The sequence below is a fragment of the Macrotis lagotis genome, chromosome 1 (assembly GCF_037893015.1).
Source record: "Macrotis lagotis isolate mMagLag1 chromosome 1, bilby.v1.9.chrom.fasta, whole genome shotgun sequence".
In the NCBI taxonomy this organism is placed as follows: domain Eukaryota; kingdom Metazoa; phylum Chordata; class Mammalia; order Peramelemorphia; family Peramelidae; genus Macrotis; species Macrotis lagotis.
The window spans coordinates 838,997,006-839,021,984 of NC_133658.1; the positions used below are offsets into that span (position 1 = coordinate 838,997,006).

General features: G+C 36.9%; 1 protein-coding gene across 2 annotated transcripts; it reads right to left on the reverse strand.

Annotated features, from left to right (window-relative positions):
* Positions 1–383: 383 nt before the first annotated feature.
* Positions 384–24,248, reverse strand: LOC141508626 (olfactory receptor OR51C1-like). Of its 2 annotated transcripts, XM_074217404.1 has the most exons (3): positions 24,182–24,248; positions 23,321–23,410; positions 384–4,786 (listed from the first exon to the last, which is right to left on the reverse strand). In XM_074217404.1, the coding sequence occupies exon 3, from the start codon at positions 4,426–4,428 to the stop codon at positions 3,325–3,327; it is 1,104 nt and encodes a 367-aa protein (XP_074073505.1). In that variant the 5' UTR covers positions 4,429–4,786; positions 23,321–23,410; positions 24,182–24,248; the 3' UTR covers positions 384–3,324. The 2 variants fall into 2 exon arrangements, with proteins under 2 accessions (XP_074073505.1, XP_074073506.1); XM_074217405.1 differs by lacking the exon at positions 23,321–23,410 and having other exon boundaries at positions 24,182–24,230.
* Between the last annotated feature and the right edge of the window lie 731 nt (positions 24,249–24,979).

A 24,979-nucleotide genomic window follows, 5' to 3' on the forward strand; every position in this document is an offset into this window, starting at 1 on the left:
CAGCTGAGTGGACTCGGAAAAGCTTCATGAATGTAACCACTGAGTTAACTCTTAAAGGAAATCAGGGATTCCAAAAGAAAAAAGGGAAGGAAGGAATGCATTTTAGGTATGGGGGGATAGCCAGTGCAAAGGAATGGAGGTGGGAAATGGAGTTTTCAATGTGTTAAGGAAATTTAGAGTGCTAGGAGGAGATCAAAGTATAAGAAAATTAGAAAGGTATATAAAGACTAAGCTTAAATAATTTTAAATGAATTGAGGATTTTTTAGAATTTGATTTTTTGAGGGATAAGAAACATGTTATTTCTTTTGTGTTTATGTATGTATATATACATACATAAGTGTATGTATATATATATATATATATATGCATGTATGTAGGTAGGTATCTGGGTGATATAAGCTGCATTTTAGGAAAATCATTTGAGCAGCTACATGAAGGGATTATCCTGGAGTGAGTCTTGATGAGAAGCCAAATAGAATAATTGCCACTAGTTCAGACTAGAGATGATAATGATTATATTTTATCAAATTTTAAGGTGGCAATGCTTATCTACCATAAATTTTTTTGGATATTGCAAGACAATGGGGTTAAATGACAGCTAATTAAGTATTAAGTGTTTGAGATTGGAATTTGAACTCAGGTCCTTCTAACTCTAAGGCTGGTGCTCTATCCATCATGGCACCTAACTGCCTCTAAATTCTTTTTTTTTTTTAATGTGAAACAAATCCACTTTTAGAAGATATTGGATGGAGAACTAAGGCCTAAGTGAGCCTTCCCAAAGGAATGCACTAAAGAGCCCAAAGAGAAGAAAGACAAACTCACAGAGGGAAAACTTTAAAAAGGGAGATTTCAGGAGTCATTGATTGGCAGACAGAGAAACATTTGGGGCTTAGATGACTTTTCATTAACCTATCTCATCTTACCTCCTTTATGGCCACCTATTCCTAGTCCTGTGTATTCTAGAAAAAATAATTTATTTCAGAAATGGACAATAAATGAATTCACCAAACAGTCTGTCCTTTTCCCATTCCCACAAAATTTGTTCTTGCTCTCTTCCAGGATATGAGGGCATTAAAAAAATAGAAGATACATTATCACTTATCCTCATGGCCTTTAGTCAAAAACAAGCATGTAAACCATTCTCTTCAGGGCTCCTAGTTTGATAGATACCTTGGACTGAAAGAAATTTCTCTAGAAACTTTCAGGATAGATATGTGAAAGATATTCTTTGTACTAATATATACCTTTTGTTCCAGGGAAGCCTTCCTCAGAAAGACTTCTTACTGACATAGTGATTATTTGGCAGTCAAATATATTCTTCCAGGGTTCAAGTCAGTATGGGAATATTGTTTTAATTGGGTGGGCCTGTTCTTGATAATATGGATCCACAATGGACAGGAGGATATAGATTATTACAATATTGAGAAAGATAAAAGTCCCCCCAAGCAACTTAAATCAGTAAAGGCTTCCCAAATATAATGAATAGAAAAGTCTAGATGTAATACTTGCCTGAACTCTCATAAGTAGCATGAATATGGATTCCAGTTAATAATAATGATATAGATATTACTTGATTGGAGTGGTCTGATGGGGAACTAGGCTTAGGTGATAGAAATCCTTCCAGCTAAAAATAGTTCTTTGCTTAAGCAATTTGTAAGGCCAGTTTTCCACCCCTTTCCCTGTCTAAAGTTTAATCTATCCTTGATAGCTTGTGTTAGTCTCAGGCCACAATTATTAGTCTTGTTTGTGTCATAGAACCCTTAGAGAGTCAAGTGAAGTCAATGAATCCTTTCCCAGAATATTATTTCTAAATGTCTAAAATAAAAGTACACAAGATTAAAAGGGAAATCAATTATTTTAAAATATAGTTCTCAAACTATTGGAGAAAAAAGAAGAAATTCAGTTTCCATGAAATTCACCCATGAACATTCTTGGACATTCATGGAGACCAGTTTAGACCCTCTGATTTAGGGGGATAAGTACAATATGCTCTTCTACTATGGAAATCCAAATGGGTACCTTCTTTGCCCCTCTTTCTATTTCTCCAGTTGTGCTACAAAGGAAAGTATCTCATATTTGTTTAATAGGGCAAAAACCTTTACCCATTGGTAAACCTTTACCCACTTTACCGCCATCATGAATCATACCAGAGAAGGATTTAGGCAACCTCCAACTTTTGTCTTTTAGAACACATGAACATAAATGAGAGCAGAGAAGTGCAGTCAGGAAGTTGATGACAACATGTTCAATGACAACAACAGCAAAATAGATGCAGTGGCCACTGTTGACCAGAATACCAGGAAGGCAGAGGTTGAGATCTTTCCCTTTGTTTCTTCTGCCCATAACTGGACAGAATAGTATAATGTGTCCATCATGCTAGGCAATGGCTTGCTTTTCAGTCCTCCATCATCATGGTTCTGCAAGCCAAGAAAAACCAGAGCTTTCCTGGCACACAAGAAATTTATATTCTACTTGTAGTAGCTTAGAATTTGGATATTTAGTGCCAGATGGTAATTTCACAGTTTAGATAACTTTTAGATTGCACTTTCTTGTGTCTTGGATATTATTTTATGAAAGAGTTCTGCTTTAAAATACCCTGTTAAACCTCATAACTCAGTTGTGCAGAAGGGGGAGCTTGTAAGAGGAACAAAGACTGGAAGTACAGACAATCAGTGGTGATAGCAGTTATAGTTTAGATAAATCTCAGAATGTAATAGAACTTCAAAATTTGGACTTGTAAAAGCTTTGCACTAGTAAAGTGATAGATCTATAGAATAGGGACATTTCTGGATAACCTTGAGGGTTGGCAGGGTCATGAATGATTTTTCCCTCAACAATCCTGATATAGAAGGAACTAAGTCACAGTCAAATAATTTATTTTCCTTTCCAAGACTCTATTTCCACAATTCCTGTTTTCGTACTGTTCTACAGTTTTCAGTGTTTTCACATATATTATCTCATTTGTTTTTCAGAGCAGCCTTTAAAATATACAGATTTCACTAATTTTAATTTAACAATTAATGAAAGTGGAAACTTATGAGGCTAAGTGATTATAGATAATCTCATAAATGTCAGTCAATATCCATAAGTACTTCTGATTCCCAACCTGGCATTCTTTCTACTACACCCCAGTCATTTTGGTTTTAAATTCATCTACTGCAGAAAAGTTTTCAGCCTGACTGGGCATACTTAACTCTAGCTTCTCCACTCTTTCTATCTTTCCTTATCATCTGCCAACTTCTCAGTATTTGGTTTGATGGTTTTGTATCACTTCCTTTGGTATTGCAATTGAATTTTCTCATGTTTTTTGATTTTGGATCACATCATACTGGAGCATCCCCAAAGACTATGCCTCTCTCATCAGACTGGCAACTTCCCAAGGGTGGAGTCTCCATTTGCATTATCTGAATAGAGTATCTTTGGGAGCAAGTAATTGGCAGAGGTTTATGTCCAATGTGGGTAGAATGAGGAGATGATGTCCACTTGGGGACCCCAGGTTGGTAGAAACAGAGCTTAATCAGAGTCTTCCAGATGCAACGACATTTGATACTATAGATAACAGGGTTGAGAACAGGTGGCACCAGGAGGTAGGTGTAGGCCACCAAGGCCAGAGGCAATGGACCATGACTCCCAAAACGATGCATGACTGAAAGTCCAATCATAGGTACAAAAAACACTAAGACAGCAGCCACATGGCTCACACAGGTCCCTGCTGCCCGTACTCTCTCTCCCCATGTCCCAAGACCCAGAATCACCCTTGCTATAGGGATGTAGGAGAGAATGATGAGGACTGAGTCAATACCAGCTGTAGATAAGATAACAAAGAGACCATAGTGAACATTGACCTCAGTTTCATTCTGTGCCAGTTTCATAATATCTGGGTGGAAGCAGAAAGAATGGGTGAGCTTCCGTTGATCATTGTAAGTCAGCCTGAGCAACAAGAATGGCAGTGGTAGCAAGGTGAGAGCTGAGCGGACCAACACAGCTAGTCCCACCCTTGCAACCACTTTGTGAGTTAACAGAGCAGAATACCTCAATGGACAGGCAATGGCAGCCCATCTGTCCACTGCCATGGCTAGAAGCACCGATGATTCTGCCACTGAGGCAACATGAATGAAAAACATTTGGGTCAAGCAGACATCAAAGGCCACCTGACTGATACCAAACCACAGCAATCCCAATGTGGTAGGAAGTGTTGTACCTGATAATGCCAGGTCAGTGATAGCAAGCATGGAGAGGAAACAGTGCATGGGTTCACGGAGTGATGGATTCCGGGCTACTGCCACCAGGATGGCACCATTTCCTAGAGCAGCTGCAAGATAGAGGAAGAAAAAGGGAATGGAGAGCCACTTGTGGATATCTTCTCTCCAGGGTATCCCGAGCAGGAAAAAGGCTGGCAATTGGGACATTGTGTGGTTGGATGACATGACCTAGTGGCTGAAGGTGGTGGTACTCCATGCAGAGTAGATGAGGGAGTTCCAAAGGTACAACCCAGCTCCGAGTGAGTGAGTGTGTGTGTGTGTGTGTGTAGAAGGGTTATCTATTTAGTTACCCAGCTATGAGGGACCTAAGGTAAATTCTACATGTAGTTATGGGTTCAGTGACCAGTTGAGGAGTATTCAAATGTGAAATTGGTCCAAGATAATCTATTTTGTGCTGAACTACAGAAGAACTGACATCAAGGTAATATTCAAATGTGACTGAGGAGGAAATTCCTGGGTGTCAAAGTAATCAAGATGCTTTCTTCATGTACAATGATGACCTTACTGTACTGGAGGATGAAACCTAAGGAAAAGAGAAACAGTATTAATTTGACTTGGTTACTTATTTAATAGAATCATAGGTTTAAGGCATCCCCAAGAAACCTAAGACACAATCCATTAATCAGTCAATAAACATATTATGTGACAGATCAAGCTAAGTGATAAGAATACAAAGAAGTCAAAGGGAACCCATGGTCTAGTTCAACCCATAATTATATAGGATTTTCTTCTATAGCATAATTGATGAATTTTCGTTCGACTTTCATTTGAGAAATTCCAATGATAGAAAATCTGCTGCTTCCCACAATGGCCCATTTCAACTAAGTTTAATAAAGTAAATTAATTTATATTTACCTATCATAGTCATGACTCTTGGGTTTACAGAAAATCTTGATATGAATTTACTCTCAGAGATTCCCATTCCCCATGCTTTTGGGTTAAAATTACTCAGTGATAACCCCTAGACCTTTTGGGTCATGCAATTCCCAAGTATCTCAGACTGTATTCTTGTTTCTCAGGTCACTGTAGCCTCTTGACCTTGTTGTTTCTAACCAATATCCCTTATTTAGAATTTTTCTTTCCTCTCATGATAGGTCAGGTTAGCATTGCAGTCTTGTTAAGTAAATCAAGCAGAATCACTAATAAGAAGGGACTAGATCTTCGAATCACAGGGTCCTTTTGTTGCTCTAAATCTCTGATTCATTATTATTCTCTACCATAAAATAACATAGTAAGTAAAGCTCTCAGAGCTTATATAGTCAAATTTGTATCAAAACAAAAACTTTTTACACAATATAATCCAAAAGTAGCAATTCAGGATTTGCTTGAAGAGCTCTGATGGTGATTCTTATCCTTCATTATTGAAAAAGACCAACATCACTGTTAGAAATGTTCCAATGTGTCCGACTGTGGTTGATCAGACCAATATGAACTCAGAAGGTTCTACCACAGACAGGGCATAAATAGTCCTTATGAACTTTTTGGGTGGGTACTTTAAACTTGTGCTTGTCACGTTTTCTTTGAACTGTTTCAATTCTTCCTTACTCACAGAACATAGTACCCTCTCTGATGCAGGCACACCATGTTGCGCCATCCTGTGCCAGTGTTTCCCATGCTGCACAATCAATTTTACATTTCTTAAAAGAGATTTCAGAGAGTCCATCTCTAGGAGAAGGAAAGCCAGTATCTCTCAAGGCAGACAATTCTACTTGTGCTCAGCTCTTATATTTTGAACCGGATCTAACTCTTATCAATTTCTATCCAATGTTATTAGATTTACCTTCAAGGCCCAGGATGTACATGTTCAATTCCTCTTTCATATGATACTCCCTTCAGTCCCTTTAAAGAAATTAGCTGGGGTTTTCTTTTTTGTTTTTGTTTTTGTTTTGGCAAAGCAATAGGGTTAAGTGACTTGCCCAAGGTCACACAGGCAGTAAGTCTCAAATGTCTGAGGTTGGATTTGAACTCAAGTTCCCCCTGACTCCAGGGCAGGTGCTCTATTCACTGAGCTGTGTATCTGCCCCTGCAGAATTCTTTTTAAAATTTTCTCTCCTTTAAGTTAAACATCTGAAATCCCTTCAACAGCTCTTTGTGTTTTATGGCCTGGAGACAGCTAACCATCTCCATCACCATCCTCTTGGATCTGCAGCAGCTTAGCAATGTTCTTTCTAAAATGTAGGACCCAGCACTGAATTTGACATTTCTTATCTGGGTTGTTTAGAACAGAAGATTGTGATTTTCTCTCATGTTAAGGTATTATGTCTGTTAATTAAAGCTAAATTTGTAGTAATTATTTTGATTCACCATATGGTTCTTTTGATTCATGTGTCATCCAGTAATTTAATATTTATTAAATGCCTATTTTATCTCGACACTGTGCTTAAGTACTAGAAATACAATAAAGAGGCAAAGACAGTAAGTTTAAGAAACTAACAGTCCATTGAAACTCCAAAACATTTTTCACATAATTGTAATCTAGTCACTCCTGCTCCATTATTTACTTAGAAGTTATGATAGAAATTAGAAAAAATTATTTTGAGCATGAAAGATCAAAATATATTCTGAGAGACAAAGCTATTTTAGTTGGGAGGATCGGGAAAAGAATCCTGAAGATCTTGAGCTGCATCATGGAGTTCAGGAAAGGTGTGAGTGGTTGAAATTTGACTTACTCTTCAGACAATCTTGTCCATCAAAAGCAGAGAAAGCAAATTTGGAGGAACTCTGGATACAAAGAAATGGAAGTGTTGATTGGTGTCTGGTGTAAAGTGGAGTCAATGAGGATTGCTTCTTACCCTGGTAGCTGATATTTTATATTGTTAGGGTTGTCAGATTACTGACTTCAGCAAGCATGTTTTGAAGCAGGGTGAGTGGACGAAGTAGCCAAATATGGCAATGAAACTATCTCCCATATCCAATAAGGCAGTTAAGTGGTCCAATAGATTCATTGGCCATGGATATAAGAAGACCAGGATTCATGTCCTGCTTTAGACATTTACAAACTTTATGACCTTGGATAAGTGGTACAGTATTTGGTTTCATCAGATCCCTCATTTGAAAAAGTAGAAATAGCTTCTATCCACCTTCTAGTATTAGAATTGTTGTGAGAATAAAATGAGATATCTATGAGGTGTTTTGTAAACCTCAAAGCACTATATAAAAGCAAGTTATTTATTTCTCTTTCTTCTTGCCCTTGAGAAAGGCTCCTTCCTGAAGTAGCATATCTCTCTCCTCATTTTTGTTGCTTCTCTGTCAAATTCCTGAGGTTCTTAGCATAGTGCTTCAGAAGAGCACTATACCAGTAATTCTTAGAAGTGGAATTCTAACTTTGATCTTCAGAACTCAGCATCCAGCATGCTCCATAACATGCCACATTGTCTCTCCATGATTCCCTGTATCTTTCTCCATTTCTAAATCAAGGTTCTACCTTACTCTATTGGTTGACAGATAGTGGTTTTAGCCAGTAAGGAAAAGTAGAATATTAAGAATAAGAAATTAAGGAGAGTGAGTCCCATTTATGATGTTGAGAATGTTGAGAAAATATCAAGAAGGTGTTCTGGAGGGTCTTTTAAGGTCTTTCTCCTTTCCTGTCTAATAGTATTTCTTTAACATCTGTAAATGACTTACTCAGACAGGGTGAAACCCTTTTTGTCAAAAGAGGCAGGAAAATGGAAATAGTAGCAAAAGACTTTTTGTTTGTTTTACAGTTGAGAAAGGTGTTACAAAAGAAAAATCATTTGGGTGCGATTTGGTGAAAGGGGTCAGGTTGACATTCCCATTTCTAGATTGAAGTGACATTGTGGATAGGGAAGATCCTTATTCAAATCTAGCCTTAGATCTATCTTAGCTTTATATAAGTCATTCTTTTTTTTTAGGTTTTTTCAAGGAAAATGGAGTTAAATGGCTTGCCCAAGGCCACACAGCTAGGTAATTATTAAGTGTCTGAGGCTGGATTTGAACTCAGGCACTCCTGACTCTAGGGCTGGTGCTCTATCCACTGTGCCACCTAGCCACCCCCATTTACTCTATTTCTGCTTCAACTTTTTCAAAAATAAAGTGAGGATAATAATAGTACCTTACCCTTAGAATTTTTTTGAAGATAAAATGAGAGTATATTTATAAAGTGTTTTGCAAACCTTAAAATGCTATACAAATGATACCTATTATTTTTCTAGATTGCTTTTAAGATCTATGTTAACACAAGTGGGCATGTACTTGTTTATTCCAGATGTTACATGAGATGCGACAGTACCTATAGCAACCAACACTGGTTCCTGACCTTCCCTTTCTAAACTTACAGCTATCACTTTACCGTTAAGCAACAAGAGTTTGGTTAGTCCACACAAGGCAATTGCTTATATCAAGGTCATTCTCAAGGTATCTCTGAAGAATTTTAGTGCCTACTGTGAGACATGGGGAACACTGGCAAAGATTCCTCCAATGTGCAGTGCCCTTATCAAAGAAGGTACCATGCTTAATGAGCAAAGCAGAATCATAGATATAGAAGAGAAACATAAGCTAAGCCAATCCAGAGCTACTTCTGCAAGTGTTCTAACTGACCACTTAGTCTTGACCTCTGGGTTGTGGCTTTTCATCTCATATTGGTTTGATCAGCCATAGTCAAATGTACTATACCCAAACTTCAACATGATAATGTTACTGGTCTTTGAAAATGACGGCAAGAATATGTAGATAATAATTTTGCCCACCAGGGGGTGATCTATTACAGTCATAGACCTGGGGTCCAAACAAGGAAGAACCTTTTGTTTTGTATGCAAAAGATTATCTTTCTGCCCAAGAACTGTCATGGAATCGTCCCAAGGGTCCACCAGTCTAGAAGGGTGCAATAGGTAACATTGGATGACTCCTTTTTTAAATGAATCTAAGATTTCACATAAAATTATTGATCAGAAATATTTTAAAAAATGAGAAGTCTTTCCTGTTTACCTTCTAGTTTGTTTACTTTGCTGATTATTTCCAATTTATTATATTCTGATTTAAATAGCTTGTATATACCCGATTGCTTGTATGTTTTTTGTTTTGTTTTGTTTTGTTTTGTGAGGCAAAGGGGTTAAGTTTTTCTACCAAGGTCACACAGCTAAGTAAGTATTCTATGTCTGAGGTTGGATTTGAACTCAGTTCTTCCTGTCTTCAGGGTCAGTGTTCTATCCACTATGCCACCTGGCTGCCCCTAGGTATATCCTTTTTGCCTTTCATTGTATCTCTAGCACTTAGCACACTATCACATAATGGATGCGAAATAACTATTTATTGACTAACTACAAATTTATGTCTCTAGAATCTTACCCCTTTCTCTCTGGGAAATTTCCTAGCTTAATTTCCACCCCCTATAGTAATATTATTCAGACAATCAAATCTTCTGTTTCCATATCATATATCAGATATAATAAATTTGCAAAGAGCTAGTGAGATGCTCTCTTCATGGAACACAATTGTCTCCCCTGTCCCCTCCCTTAATCATTAGTTTTGCAAAGAGAACAAAAGTGATAATGTTTCCCCAGGTGTTCTATGTCCTAGATAAGAACTGAAAACAATGAAGCAAGGTAGTCTCTTAAGGGTCAGCAGATCTCTTGTCCTTCTAAACAGCTACTGAGCTTTTCTGAAGCTGTTGTGGTCCTTTTGTCTGGGTTCTGCTCCTGAGCCTTGGCAGGTATCTGATGCAATTCAGTTGTCCTTTTGATGCAGTCCACTGGCTCCCAGCTCCCATCTTTTTTCATTAATATGTAAGTAGGAACAAAGACTGATGGTGGGAGTAATCCCCAAAGGATTGAAAGGAATGATCTGAGATAGGACAAGACAACAGGTTATTCAACAATAAAAGAGAGTGCAGAGCCAAACTGATTTATTAAGGTTATTAGATTGGGATGGGAGGAAAGTATGATCAGAACAAGGATGATGATGATTTAAGAAAATATGGAAGGATGAAAACATGGAATTGATATGAGCATGAAGAAAAGGATTAGAGGTAGTAAGGTATAGGGGAAGTTGAAAATGATAAAATACTTTGTTTGGATAAAAGATCTTGAATGTTTAGATATGGAAGAACACCTGCCAGTGATAGTAAGATCAAATGTATAACTATGACTGGGTAGAGATGAGGTGGAGTGGAAGAGTTGAACTTGGAGTTAGAGAAATAGGCCATTGGAGTATATTAAAGAACTAGGAAGTTAGATTATTCGAAGGCACATCAACATAAGAGGGGCATTTGGGTTAGAGAAAGAAACTAAACCCCAAAGAAGATGTTACTTAAATATCAAGGTAGAGGGAGAGTCTAGAATTGGTGTTAGGGAATAACTGGTATTCTGTTTCCCCTCTTGTGACCAGTGAGTTGAGGTTGAGGAAAAGGGAGTGTTTGAGAAAAGTTGTAACACATACTGGAAATGCCAAGGATTATATGTCATCCCTGAGAATACATATCTGCATATGTGCCAGAAGATGAAGGGACCAAAAGAGAAAGAAGTATAAAATGAAAAGAAGCATGTTAACCATAAAGTAGGAAGGGAAGGGATGAGAATGTTTATAGAGGAGGATGTCAGGTTAAGAGAGATGGAAATGAGGGAACACACAGTAAGTATTAGGGAGGGAATTTAATTTTAAGCAATGTGAGGTTCAATATCACTAGGATAGAAAGATTCAAGGAGGTTGAGAAAATATTGTTCATTTGACATTGAGGTTCACAGAGAAAGGCAGGTGAATAGATAACTCAAACACTCCCCTAGCCTTAGGCCCTCAACATCTCAACATAGACTTTAGTTCTCAGCCTTATGAGAAGGGAGTACTTGTGTGACCAGGGGGTCCACATAATTACTACATAATTACTACATAATTTTGTAACTTAGGATGCCCTCAAAAATTCTACAAGAGGGAAGCAGGTGGTGCCCAGGATAGAACTCAGGGATAAACCCAGGGCTAATGGTAGGATATGTATTATGACTGAGCCAAGGAGATTGAAATGAAGTGATGATTAAAAGAAAAACTTAGAGCGGCCTATAAAAGTCCTAATGGGAGACAGTTCTGAGCAAGAAAAGATGGTTTCAGGGTCAAATACTGAAGAGATCAAGGATGAGGACTGAAAACATGTCCATGTCATTTATTACTAATCTACCAGGCAGTTAGCCACCAAGTTTGTATCCATTTCCCTATATGGCAAGGAAGAAAATAATGAATCTCAAGGGCAAAGGGGAGGAAGAAAAATTCATCTCCAAAAGTATGTCTATAACTTTCATGACTTTGTTTAATTCCAGGGAAAGGAAAATGTTAATTTCCCCAGTGAGAGGAGGTAGGGAGATTATCATCAACATCTGCTCCTAGTTTCCTCTCTTTAAATTATGATCATCATCTCCTAATCCCAGAGGGCAGATGTGAGGGCATTGTATGTAATAGCTACATTTATAAAATGCTTTTTTTCCTCAGTAACTTATAGTGACATACCATTTTATCAATGAGTAAAATAAACCTCAAAGATATTAAAAGACTCCATTTCAGACAGTCATTAAATAGCTAGTATGAGACTTAAATTCGTCTCTTCCAATTCTAAGTTCTCTATTTTTACTATATCAGGCTGTGTCCCATTAGAATGACCTTGCTGTAAATATGTATCTTGTAGAAATATTTTATTTTGCAATTAAGAAGTCCTTGGACTCTCCATATATGAGCATTCTCTTTTTTGTCTCCCCTTCTCTCTGTAGCTAGGCTGGGTTAACTACATCCCTGCTGTGTATGAGTACTGGTCTTCTCAGCAGCCTCTCTGAGTCACAGTGAGAACTGAGATCTAACCTGGTGCTCTGAGATCACCCAGCCAAAATAAACATGGCTAAAATACAGGCCTGGATTTTTACTGTCCTTGCTCCCCAGAGACTCTGTTTCACTGGGAAAATATTGCCTCACGGAAATAAGTACCTGTTTGGCTCTCATGACCCCACTGGTCTAGCACAAAGTCTAGGCTTCAACAGCCTCCCTAGAGGTCCCAGCCTCCAGGAAGTCTTTCTGAACACAGAGATCAAATCCTGTGATCTTCCCCCATCTTGTAAGATAGTGTTTTCACTATGACTGGTGGTTTTCAATTGCATGTTGTATTACCATTATTACTTTTATTCATGGGGTATGGTGGATACTGTCTCTTCAGCCCTTTTGGGATCTAAGTCTTTGTCATTATGCTTCTCTAAAGAGAAGTCTTTCCTCAAAAGTCGACATTTTTTGGAAGGGCAAGTTTGCTTTATTAAAATAACTCCTTTAAGAATATGTAATCTCTCCCAAATTGATAAATGGACAAAATGTAAGAACAGGAAATTTTTGGATGAAGAAATCAAAATTATATAGTCATATGAAAGATATGTTCCAAATGATTATTGTTTAGAGAAATGCAAATGAAAATAACTTCAAGATATTATCTCATGCCTATCAGATTTTCTAAAATCATAAAAGGGGAAAATGACAAATGTTGGAGGGGATATGGAAAATCTTAATTCACTGTTGGTGGAACTGTCAACTGATCCAAACATTTTGGAGAGAGTAATTCAAAATTATTCTCAAAGAGTTATAAAACTGTATATACCTTTAACCCAATACTATTACTATTGGGTAATAAAGGGAAAAGAATATAATTTGTATTTTCTAAAATATTTATAGTAGCACTCATTTTGGTAGCAAAAAAGAGGAATTTGAGTGAATGATAATCATTCGGGGAATAACTAAAACAGCTGTGGTTTATGATTGTGATGAAATACTACTGTGCTGTATAAGGTATTATGGTATTGTTTTATTCTATGAGTTAAAAATAAAAGAAATAAATGAAAATAATGATAAGGATGATTTTGGAAAAGCATGGAAAGACTTGCATGAAATTATCAAGGGTGAAGTGAACTCAATCAAGAGAATGTTGTATATAGTGGCAGCAATATTATTTATAGAATAACTGTGACCTACTAAGCTATTCTGAATTTTATAAATATTCAAATCAGCTACAAAGGACCCATAAAAAAGAACGGATAAATAGAAGTATGCGTGATATGACTGTACATGTGTGCATGTATACATGCATACATGAATACATAAATGCACATATACATGCTTTATATACATAGACCCAAATACACACATAGATATCAAATAACAGTCTTCTCCAGTGCAATGAAAGGAGGTAAGGAGGAAGACTATTTGAAATTTAAAACACAACAGCAACATTAATTAAATTATTACAAATTACAAAATGTTTTTATAATTGAAAAAAGACTATGTGAAACCTAAATGAGGCTACTTGAAAGACTAAGAAAAATTATTTTTTCCACAGGGATTTTTGCTCCTACTCAGCTTTTTATAATCCTATCCTTTTATTGAATTAGTTGTTTCCAGAATATTCTTATCACACCCAACTCAATTTTGTGCTCCTCTTTTCTTTCTGTATTACCTTATTTTTTCCCTTTTAATCTGGGGGAAGAACAACATAGATTTTTTCGTATTTACCCAATTCAATGAAGAATTTGTTTATGACATCATTTTAAGCAGCTTAAATCTAGCTTTTCCTTAGAACTGTAAGAATGACAAACCAAAGTGTCCATATGTGTGTGTATGCAAGCACATAACATATACAATTATTATAATGTGATATGATATATACAATTTTACACATACATATTTATTTATGTACTCTTCTAAGTTTTACAACAATATAAAAGAAAGAAAAAAGAATCAAAAGGATATTGTTATTAAAATGACCAAGCATGGCCCAGAACAGCTTTTCCACCTTTGCAGATGAGAAAGACTATGGATGCTGAATATTGCTTTCACTGCCAAAAGTTGCCAATATGTTGATTGATTTTATTAAATGCTTTTTAAAAACCTTTTCTTTGAAATGTTTTGTTACAAGGGAAGGATCAATGGGCCAGAGAAGGGAATGGACACATATTTTCAATTGCTAAAGAAAAATGAAAACTATTTTGTAAATCCTAGAATTTGTGGGTCTTTTGGAACACCATATCAACAAAATCCAGCAAAAATTAATTTTATTAAAGAGATAGCAAAGATAACTGAGGAGAAACTTATAATTTTAATAACAGGAGAAAGCTTTCATAACATACCTATAGAATTGGCAAATTCTATGAGGAATTCTCAGAATCTAGTATTTGATTCTAATGGAAGCCTTCCTATGCAGCCTTCCTGTTTGTTAAGATTATCAATAAGACTTCCTCCAGATGATAGAAGCTTAATTTCTTTTGATTTTCTTTTATTTTACTTTGATAATGCAATTGTAACCATTACATTGTTTCTCTTTTCATGTTATTCTCCAAGACCCCTGAAATTAGACCCTCTACTGTTAATATATGGTACAAAGAGGAGAGTCCTGGGCAATCTCAAGACACCTCTTGCAAAGCAAGAGGGGACAAAAAAAGGGGGAAGAATAAAACAGATACCACATATATAATGGATACAACATTGATATTTATGCATATTCAGAGTGACTCTCCTCACAGAAAAGTAGTCATGAAGTATTCTGACAGAAGCAGAATAAGAAATAATCTCTGAGTGATTTGGATTTTGCTTTGCCTAACTACAGGCATTTGTAAAACGGCTTGTGTTTTTTGTGATTTTTTTTTATTCATTTGGGAGTAGGAAATAGATAAATTAGAGATAGAGCAGCCCCTTCTCTCACAAAAAAAGAGGGGGGAAAGGTAGAGTGACACATTGCTTTAACACAATAAAAAAGAATAAAAGTTAGAAGGAAGCAGAACTGTGAGTTTTGAGAGTTATATAATAAATTCTTTATTTTTTTTAAAGGAAAAAGCAAGTTCTTCATTACAAAGATCCAGCTTCATGTACAATCTGTATCTTTTATATTCTGTATATCAAAATTTCCATTTCATTTGATCTTGGTTGATCCAGATATTTTTGAAGAAAGAAACAAAGAAAGAGGGAGGGAGAAATGGAAGGAAGGTAGGAAGGAAGGAAGGAAGGAAGGAAGGAAGGAAGGAAGGAAGGAAGGAGGAAGGAAGGAAGGAAGGAAGGGAGGGAGGGAGGGAGGGAGGGAGGGAGGGAGGAAGGAAGGAAGGAAGGAAGGGAGGGAGGGAGGGAAGGAGCTAGGCTAAATATGGCTACCATTTGATCCCAATTAGAGAAAAGGAACACCCTACAAACAGCAGGAGAGTTTCAAGAGTTTGGACTATAAAACAGAGTACCAGATATCATTTAGGGATCAGAAAGGTATCTCAGTTCTGCATTGACTATAGTCAACTAAAATTCATATATCAGTTCAACTCTATCCTGTCCTCTTCCCTCAAGTTCTTTACTCTCTATCATTTTAACTATATTTGCCCTGCAAAACTTCAACCTTGTATTATTACCTCCATCTGTTGCCTTTACTCCTATTCATGTACAGTTGAGCAAACTAGGAGAAAATCATGAAACTAGCTGAGTTCATTACATATTTATATAATTTATATAATTTCAAATGGGAGCTCACTGCAGTTAGCAATTCTTCTACTCTAATTAACTAACTGTCATATATTATTGAGAATTTTCCAAACATTTTCATCCCTACTCATCCATCCCCTAGCTCTCCTTATTCTCTCAACTGAGAAATCTTTCTCATATTTCTCTTAAAAAATGAGGTCATTCACTAAGGACTCTCTCCTCTTACTTCTAATCTCACATCATTCAGATATAGAGCCCACATGGTTTCCACTGTTGGCTCCTTCATCCATGTTTCAGATAAGAGATGAACCCTTTCCTTAACAAGGTTCAGAACCCTCTATCTGACAAGTGACCCATTCCATTTCGTATTTTACAGAACAAAGCCTCTTCTATCATGCCATTTTTTCATGAAGTTTCTCTCTCTCCTACCAGTGAATTCCCTTTTGCATGGTAGCATACACATCTTCTCATCTTCAAACAACCCTCATTTGGGCTATTCAACCCTACTAGTTGACATACTGTATTTTTTTCCATTTTATTCCTAAGATTTTGAGGTCAACTAAAATTAGAGTTTCCACTTCCTTTTCTCTCATTCTCTTCATTACTCTCTATTTTCTGATTCCATTCAATTGAAACAATTTTCTTCAAATTCCACAACTTATTTTCTCAAGTCTTATCCTTCTTGACCTCTTGTAGTTTTAGACTTGATTCATCATCTGATTCCTTTTGATTCTTTCTTTTAAATTTTTGTGACACTGCTCTCTCCTAATTCTACTCATCTGACTGATATTTATTTTCCTTGACTTGATCATCATTCGGGTCATAACCACTAGCTATAGGGGTACCCCAAGTCATTTTTTGGACCCTCTTCTCCCACTATATTATTTGGCTTTATGACCTAATAAGCTCCTATGGATTCAATTATCATCTTCCTGCAAATAATCTCAGACTTACTTGTCCACCTCTCCTCTGATCTCCATCCTCAAATCTTTAAATGCCTATTAAACACCTCAAATTTGATGTTCTATAGACATCTTGAACTTGACATTTCAAAACTAAATTTATTACTGCCCCCAAGTCTTCCCTCTTCTGAACATTTTTTTTATCAATCTTGAGGGTACCACCATTCTCCTAGTCACTTATACTTACAAACTAGGTATCATCATCAATTTCTCAATCTTGCTCATTTACCATATCCAAATCTTTGTCACCTATCCTTTCCATCCATCTCTTATATATCCTTTTCTCTCCTATGATGTTATCACCATCCTGGTGTAGGCTCTTACCACTTCACATCTCAATTGTTACCTTAGCCTTCTTTTTCAAGACCCTCTCTATTCCAATCCATCCTCCAATGAACTGTCAAACTTTTATTCCTAAAGTACACATCTGACACCACATTCTTATTCAATAAAATTCAATGGTCCCTTATCACCAAGAGCAAAGGCAGGGAACATCTGGCCAGTGGATCTTATATGGTCCACAAAATCATTTATTCTGGTTCTGCCATGGTAACCACAGAAAGGGCTTGAAATTCAATAAATCCTGGGGTTTTTGAGGGGTAAATTAATTTAATGTTTGACCAAATATTGGCCCCTGACAGAAAAAAAGATTCCCCACCCCTGACTTAGAGGATCAAATATAAGGTTTTTTTTTCTTTCCAAGTCCCTTCTAACCTGGTCCCTATCTATGTTTCCACTTTTATTATACATTTAGCCCTTCCAATACACTGTGATTCAGTGAAAATGTGCTCCTTGTCACTCCAAACTCAGGATACATTAAATAAAGAAAAAGAAAGAAAGAATGAAAGAAGGAAGGAAGGAAGGAAGGAAAAAAGAAACAAAGAAAGAGAAAGAAAGAAAGAAAGAAAGAAAGAAAGAAAGAAAGAAAGAAAGAAAGGAAGGAAGGAAGGAAGGAAGGAAGGAAGGAAGGAAGGAAGGAAGGAAGGAAGGAAGGAAGGAAGGAAGAAAGAAAGAAAGAAAGAAAGAAAGAAAGAAAGAAAGAAAGAAAGAAAGAAAGAAAGAAAGAAAGAAAAGAGGGAAGAAGGGAGGGAGGAAAGACAGGAGGGAGAAAGGAAGAAAATTAGGAAGGAAGGAAGGAAGGAAGGAAGGAAGGTACTTAATAAATGCTTGTTGATTTACTCTGATTGAAAATTTTCTTCAAGTAAGTTAAAAGTAAGGTGCTCCAAGAGACTCTTGACACTCTTGGATATTATTGAATAGTGCAGAAAAGTTGCTTAATCTCAAAGTGGGATGTAGCAGATTTGAGAGGGAGAAATACCTGTCAGTCATCTGGAACTGTGGCATAAGAGCAAGAAATTTTACCCTGACTAGTAAAGTTTGCAGAGGGAAAAACTCCCAGGATTTAACCTTCTGGAACAAAAATAGTAGTTTCCTGTCTCCTAGGGAGAGGTCTGCAAATTTAGCTTACTCTTCTAAAAATTCCTTCTACAGAAGAGTAGAAGGAGGCAATGTGGTCATGAGTTTACAATCTGGGACCTTTTTTAACATTGAATTGAGCTGGACCAGTGAAGACTGCTGAGCAAAGTGCCTAATTTTAGTCACTTTAAGAAAGTGAGATTTTTTGGGGGGGTAGGGGGAGGGTAAGGAAAATTCTTCAGACTTCTCTGAGATCCTACTTCTTAATTTAATCATTCACAGAAAGAAGCAGTAAAGAGGGTGATAGTTTATACTTCCAGTTCTCAATATTGGTGTTCTGGAAACACAAGAAAATAATGACTTTGTGGATTAAAAATAAGTCAGGCAGGATTCTTTTCATATGGATTTCCAAATTGTGATAGAGATTTAAATTATTTTTAAAATTTAAATTAAAATTAAAAAAATGCTTAAATAGCTTAGTGGAGTTTCCCTAGATGCATTACTTCTCCCATTCTTTTCATGGTAAAGTGAGAAATGGGGCAGGGGGTTGTTTATAAATATTCCCACACTTGGGGCACCTTAAATCTGTGATTCTGACTGTTAGTCAGTATTAAATATTTATTAAAGGTGTTTAGCTTCTTGTGCCATACTAAGCACTGGAGATTCATAGGGGGCAAAAAAAAGTCTGCTCTCTCAAGGAGTTCACTTTGGAATAGATGAGGAATGTAATGTAAATCACTCAATATATACAAGGCTCTGACAGAAAGGTATTAACAGTTCTTGGGAGGGGTGGCTAGGTGGTGCAGTGGATAGAGCACTGGTCTTGGAGTCAGGAGGACCTGAGTTCAAATTCGACCTCAGATACTTAATAATTACTTAGCTGTGTAATCTTGGGCAAGCCACTTAACCCCATCGCCTTGCCAAAAAACAAAACAAAACAAAACAAACAAAACAGAAACCAAAAAAACACTTCTTGGGAGCAGTGGTGGGAGGGATGGGACTGTAGACCAGGAAATGCTTCAGCCAAAAAGAAGATATGAATTGAGTCCTGATAGCAGAAATTCTAATAGAAAAATGATGAAAAGAGAGAATATTCCAGGAATTGGATTTAGCTAGGTCAAACACACAGAGACTAAAGATGAAATATTTCATTGTCCAGTTAAATATAGATAATATAGACTGTGGAGGGGAATAATGTATTTAAAACTGGAAAGGTAGGAAAGTGTCATCTTGAAAAGCCTTTTAAAATTCACATGGATCCATATTTGTATTTTATCATGAATGGTCAGGGAATTACTGGAGTTTATTGAGTAGGGGATCATAGATCATAGGCCAGATTTATGCTTTAGGAAAATCACTTAGGCAGCTTAGTGGAAGATGATTGGGAGTAGTATGTGACTTTTTGCCATGGAGATCAATTAGACTTTGGTGATATTTCAAGCAAGAGATGAATTGGGTTAGTGGCTGTTTGAGTAGGGAACAGAAGATTTAGAGAAGAGATGCTGAGAAATTGAAAGTCAATATTTGGCAAAAGACTGCATATATGGGTTGAATGAGTTAGGATTTAAGGATAATTCTGATTTGTGAACCTAGATATCCACAAGAATAGTGGTATACTCAACAACATTAGAAAAATTGAGATTAATGGAAAATTTTGGAAAGGATGGAAATATGTTCTGCTTTGGATATGCTGTATGAATTGCATTTAGTTGTAGGTAGTGAAAAGGCAGCAGGTGGTGCTCACTGGAGTTACATAGATAGATTTGGACTAAATCGATAACATAATCATTTGGATAGAGATAATAACTGAATCTATGGAAAATGATGAGAGTACTGAATTAAATAGTTTGGAGGCAGGAGAAAAGAGGACCCAGAATAATCTTGAGGACACCTAAAGCTAATATGTATGACTTAGAAGGAAAAAACCCCAGCAAAAATGGAAAAAAAATGCTCTGACAGATGGGAGGAGAACCAGTAGAGAGCAGGGTCACAAAAGTTTATATACTACAAGTACATTAGAAAAGATCATTAGAATTGGCAATAAAGAGATTGATCATTTTGAAGAGAGCAATTTCATTTGAACTATGAGATCGGAAACTAGATAGCAAAGCATTTAGGAGAAAAGACAGAGACAGAGAAGAGATGGAGAAGGTAGCCAGAGTAGATAGTTTTTTCAATGAGGCTAGCCCCCCAAGAGCTGTCTCCCATGCCTAGAATGATCTTCTCTGGAATTGGCTTCTATGGCTTCTTTTAAGTTCCACTTAAAGTTGAATCCTTTATAGGAAACTTTTTTTCCCCAAACCCTCCAAATTCTAGTGCTTCCCTCTTTTAATCATTTCTTATTTATTTCATGTAGAACTTGTTTATGCATATTTATTTACTTGTTGTTTCCCCCCCCCAGCTTGTGAGCTCCTTGAGAGACAGTCCTAGGGATGTCTTCTGTGACTCAGTTACTACAGTGTCTAACTCAGAATTGGTACTTAGCAAATGATTTTTAATTGACTGACAGATTAAGAATAGATAGCATCAAAGATTTAGAGTTGAATTTGACCTCAGAAGTCACCAAATCCATCCTCCTCATTTTACAAATAAAGAAAACAAAAAAGAACGGTTAAGGCAACTTAGATATTTCTTAGAATAATTTTCTTAGAATTTTTCTTAGAATAAATTTGAATAAAGTTTTCCCTTGTTTCAAGTCCAACTCTCTGTCTATATCATCAAGCAACTTTATCATAACAAAAGCTTAAAGGTTGAGGGCGGGGATGCGATGAGGTGACAGCAGGATCAATTTGCTGGAGGAGATGGGATTAAAAATATTTGTCTCTAGTAAAAAGATGGGCTAATAGGGGAAGAAAAGGAAGCTCTTATCACCATTAAGGCTCTTTTTTTTAAAAAAAAAACCAAATCATGAGGTGAAGTCTTCTGTTTAGTGAGTGAGGAAGAGGCATTGTGAGGGGCTTGAAAGAAAATATCACTAGAATGACAGTCCTAAGGCAACAGCATCTATACCAAACTTGAAACCATAACATCATGCCCATGACCTAGTCAAGTCTTCCCTTCATTCCAACCAGGGTTCTTCTGCATCAGGTGTTTCCTGGAATGCTAAAGCTAGTGTATGGGAAGATAGGAGGAGCTGGAATGAGATGAAGGATCCTAATAACAACAGGATTCTACTCTTGTGTCTATGCTTTCCTCTTAATCATAACAGTAACTCTCATTGATATCATGCTAACCATATAACTGTGGAGGAAAGTGAGAGCCAATAATAGCATGTTTACCCTCAAATAGGATCAATTTTCAGAGGATATTCTTTAGTTTTCATGAAACAGTTTCCCTAATCCTGATCCACAGGTGGGAGGCAGTTGGTAAATTCTCACCCAACAGAATAAATAAGGGAGGCTCATCCTAGCTGCCAAGCATATATCAAACCTGAGATTTCTCAGGTACTTGATTTCTTTCAGAGAATTCATCATTAATTACCTGACTCTATACCATGCTATTCTAGACAAGCTTAGACAAGTTGGAGTTTCTACCCACTTATAGAGATTGATAGTGAAAGAAATTTCTCAGCTTCCTTTCCCCATTATGATTCTTATTTTTTTATTTTTTTTAAGCAGTGGGGTACAGTCGGGGTTAAGTGGCTTGCCCAAAGGCACACAACTAAGCTATTATTACCTGTCTGAGACCGAATTTGAACTCAGGTCCTCCTGACTCCAGGGTTAGTGCTCTATCTACTGCACCACCTTGCTGCCCCTACCATTATGATTCTTACAGTACATTCTTCCTGATATCCAATCTTGATTATGATTGCTAAATGTCTATTTAGGGCACTAATATTTATATAAATCTATCCAGAGATTTTACATTCAAACAACTTTGCAATATCTATTGCTGTTGTTGTTATTGTTTCCTAGAAGAAAAAAAAAACTTTCTTCTAGGAACTCTATCATCCTTTTCCCTCCTTACAGATAAACAGATTGATACAGATAGAGATAAAAATTTAAAGGCATGTTAGATTGCACAACAAGTTAATGAACCAGCATCCCAAGTGTTAGACTTCTATATTCATTTCAAAATATCACCATATCCTGAACTGAAATTATTACCTCTTCCCTAAAGCTATTCCTCCATCTGACTTCACTAACTGTATTTGTGGCACCACTCAGTCTCCCATGTTAGACACATTGGAGTTCTCTTCCTTTTCCTATTGCATCAGTTACCAAACTCATTCACAGAATTACAAGAATTGGAAGGGATTTCAGAGACAATTTAATCTAACCTGTACCTGATCAAGAATCTCTTTTACAAAAAAAATAAAAAGTCTTCAGTGGTTCCTATTATCCTTTCCAAACTTTGTATTAAAAGTGGAACTTTGGAACCTTCCCCTTCTTATCCCATATTCTTCCTCTTCACATAGTCTATATTCTGATTTACCTTTACTATCATCCCCAAACAGTGCCTGTATTTTGCTTCTTTCATACCTCTGCTTATGTCATTCACTTTTCCTCGAATATCATTCTTACTCACCTTTGCCCTTTAAACCCCTGTTTAATCCTTAAAAATCAAAAGGAAATGTTAGCTCTTAAATGAAACCTTCTTTAGTTTTTTTCCTGACAGTTTACCTCTTAGACACCCCCCCACACACCCTGTTACATAGCATTTTGGACATCTGGAAAACATTTATCAAGAAAAAAAAATTAAGTTTTGTGTTATAATTATCTACTTTGTGTGTGTGTGTGTGTGTGTGTGTGTGTGTGTATTCCTTTACTTAATGGTTATGAGTATGTCTTTCTCTATTAGACTTTAAGATCTCTTAAGAGAAGGCTGGCAAATCTTAACTTTGAATCTCCTACTGCACTTAGCATAACATTCTATATTACAATGGGTAATGTTGAATTGTTGAATAAATGATTGTTGAATAGGTGAATTGTTAGGAATATTTTTTTCTTATAACAAGCCATAATCTATCACTGTTCATTATATTCCCCACTGCTCTGTTCACATTTTTACTAGCAAATTGTCAGCATCTCCCCAGCTTCAAAGAATTCTAGGTTTAAATTTAGCAGGACCTCAAGTCCAACCTCTTCTCTTTATAATAGAGAAAATGGAGCTACAGAGAGATAAAGTAATTTGTCCAAGGCCACACAGATAGTATATATTGGAGGAAAAATTTGAACTCACATTCTCTAACTCCCAAATCTTTCCTTTGTACCAAGATGGCTATCTATTTTCTAGAATGTAAAGACCAAACTTACCCCAAGAAGGAATATAACCTAGAAGTATGGTATTGTTAGAGATCTAGCAGTAATCTTCCAATAGGCAGGGCCAGATCTTCACCATAGGGCCTGAAATCATATTATTAGAAATTCATTTCTTCAATTCAATTACTGTCTCCCCACCCACCCACCCAAGGCTGAGCAGCACCTTCAGTTCAGTTATACCTTCTTCAGGACAAATGGCAAAAAAGCAGTCTGAGAATATCTTTGGGGTGATTAATGAAAGGGATATTGAAATGAAGAGTAAGTATATAGACAGGGATGAAGCCTACCGATTCAATCACCCAATTCACTATTTTGCTGCTCTAGGGGTGGACCTGTGGAGGGAAAAGGGATGGACTGATTGCTTTTCTTTCATCTCATGTTTGTCCCTCTACTCTCACTCATTGGATATGGCCAGAACCTCAGAGCTTATAAAACAAGGAAAACTTCCTGTTTTCTGTGACATTATCAGTCCCTTCTCTTCCTTGTCTGCTCAACTCAGCTGTCCTCTGAGGAAGTCAAGACCCAACATCACCCTAATGGTCTTTAGGTCTAAGGTCAGTCAACCTTGATATTAGAACTAGAGTTCATACCATACTAACCCCCTCTTCTTTTTTAGACCCTTAGAAAGGGTCTTCCACATAATTTTCCCTAGATTGCTCTCCAGATTTCCCTTTTGGATCCTTCTTTTCAGGTCCTACCTTCCAGGTACCCTGTTGCAGCTTACCTTGAGCTCTTTTCTCCTTTTCCTCCTACCACCACCACTGACATCCCCATTTCCACCCTTTTATATGGGTATTCCTAGTGAATTTCTCTTCCAGGTCCCCTATACACTAGTAAATCCATACAGTCACTTACCCCCTCCTGGTGACAGCAGCCTGTTTCTAGTGCTGAGATGGAGTGAAGGGCAGGGCACAGGCCACTCAGAGGAGCGTATTTATATTCCAGCCCTGGTTTAGGACCCAGTCCAACTGCAGGCAATCAGCCACTTGGGAATCCTGTACAGGACAGAAACCATCTGGTCCACATGTTAAAAAAATGATAGATTGAGCCAAGAATTTAGTGATATTTGGGAAACTGAAACTTCAGGAATAGAAGAAGATTGGGTGGCAGGAGAGATGACAAGGATAATAATTAATTAGAGAAATTTCATCTTATGCTCTAGCTAGGATTGGGGGTGGGGCAGGGAAGGAAGTGCAAAAAAGAAATATGTGACGTCTGAATAGAATCAGAAGCCTCAGATTCTGAAGGGTTTCTACAAGAAAGTCCAAAGGGAACAGGCAATCAGATGGACAAAATAGGAAGGAATGACATCCAAGTGTACAGTTAGAAACTGGTTTTGGTGAGAAGGGGCATTTCAACATAAGCCTCTGAGATAAAAGAGAGAATGACAGTTGAAATTAGAGGGTTGTGAGATGACAAGAAGAGGGACCTTACGTATAAAAGTCTCTATTTTGTTAATAGTCTATTTTATCAAAAAAATATGCACTAAATTCTCCAATTATGATGGTGGCCTAAGGGAGGTGGTAAAGGAGATTAGAGAATGTAGTGAAGATTTGAAACAGTTCTTGAGGGTAGTAGGATAGAGAATCAATCATGTAGGCATGAAGGGAATGCTTTATTTTGATAAGGACATAGCTGAGATTGCATAATAAG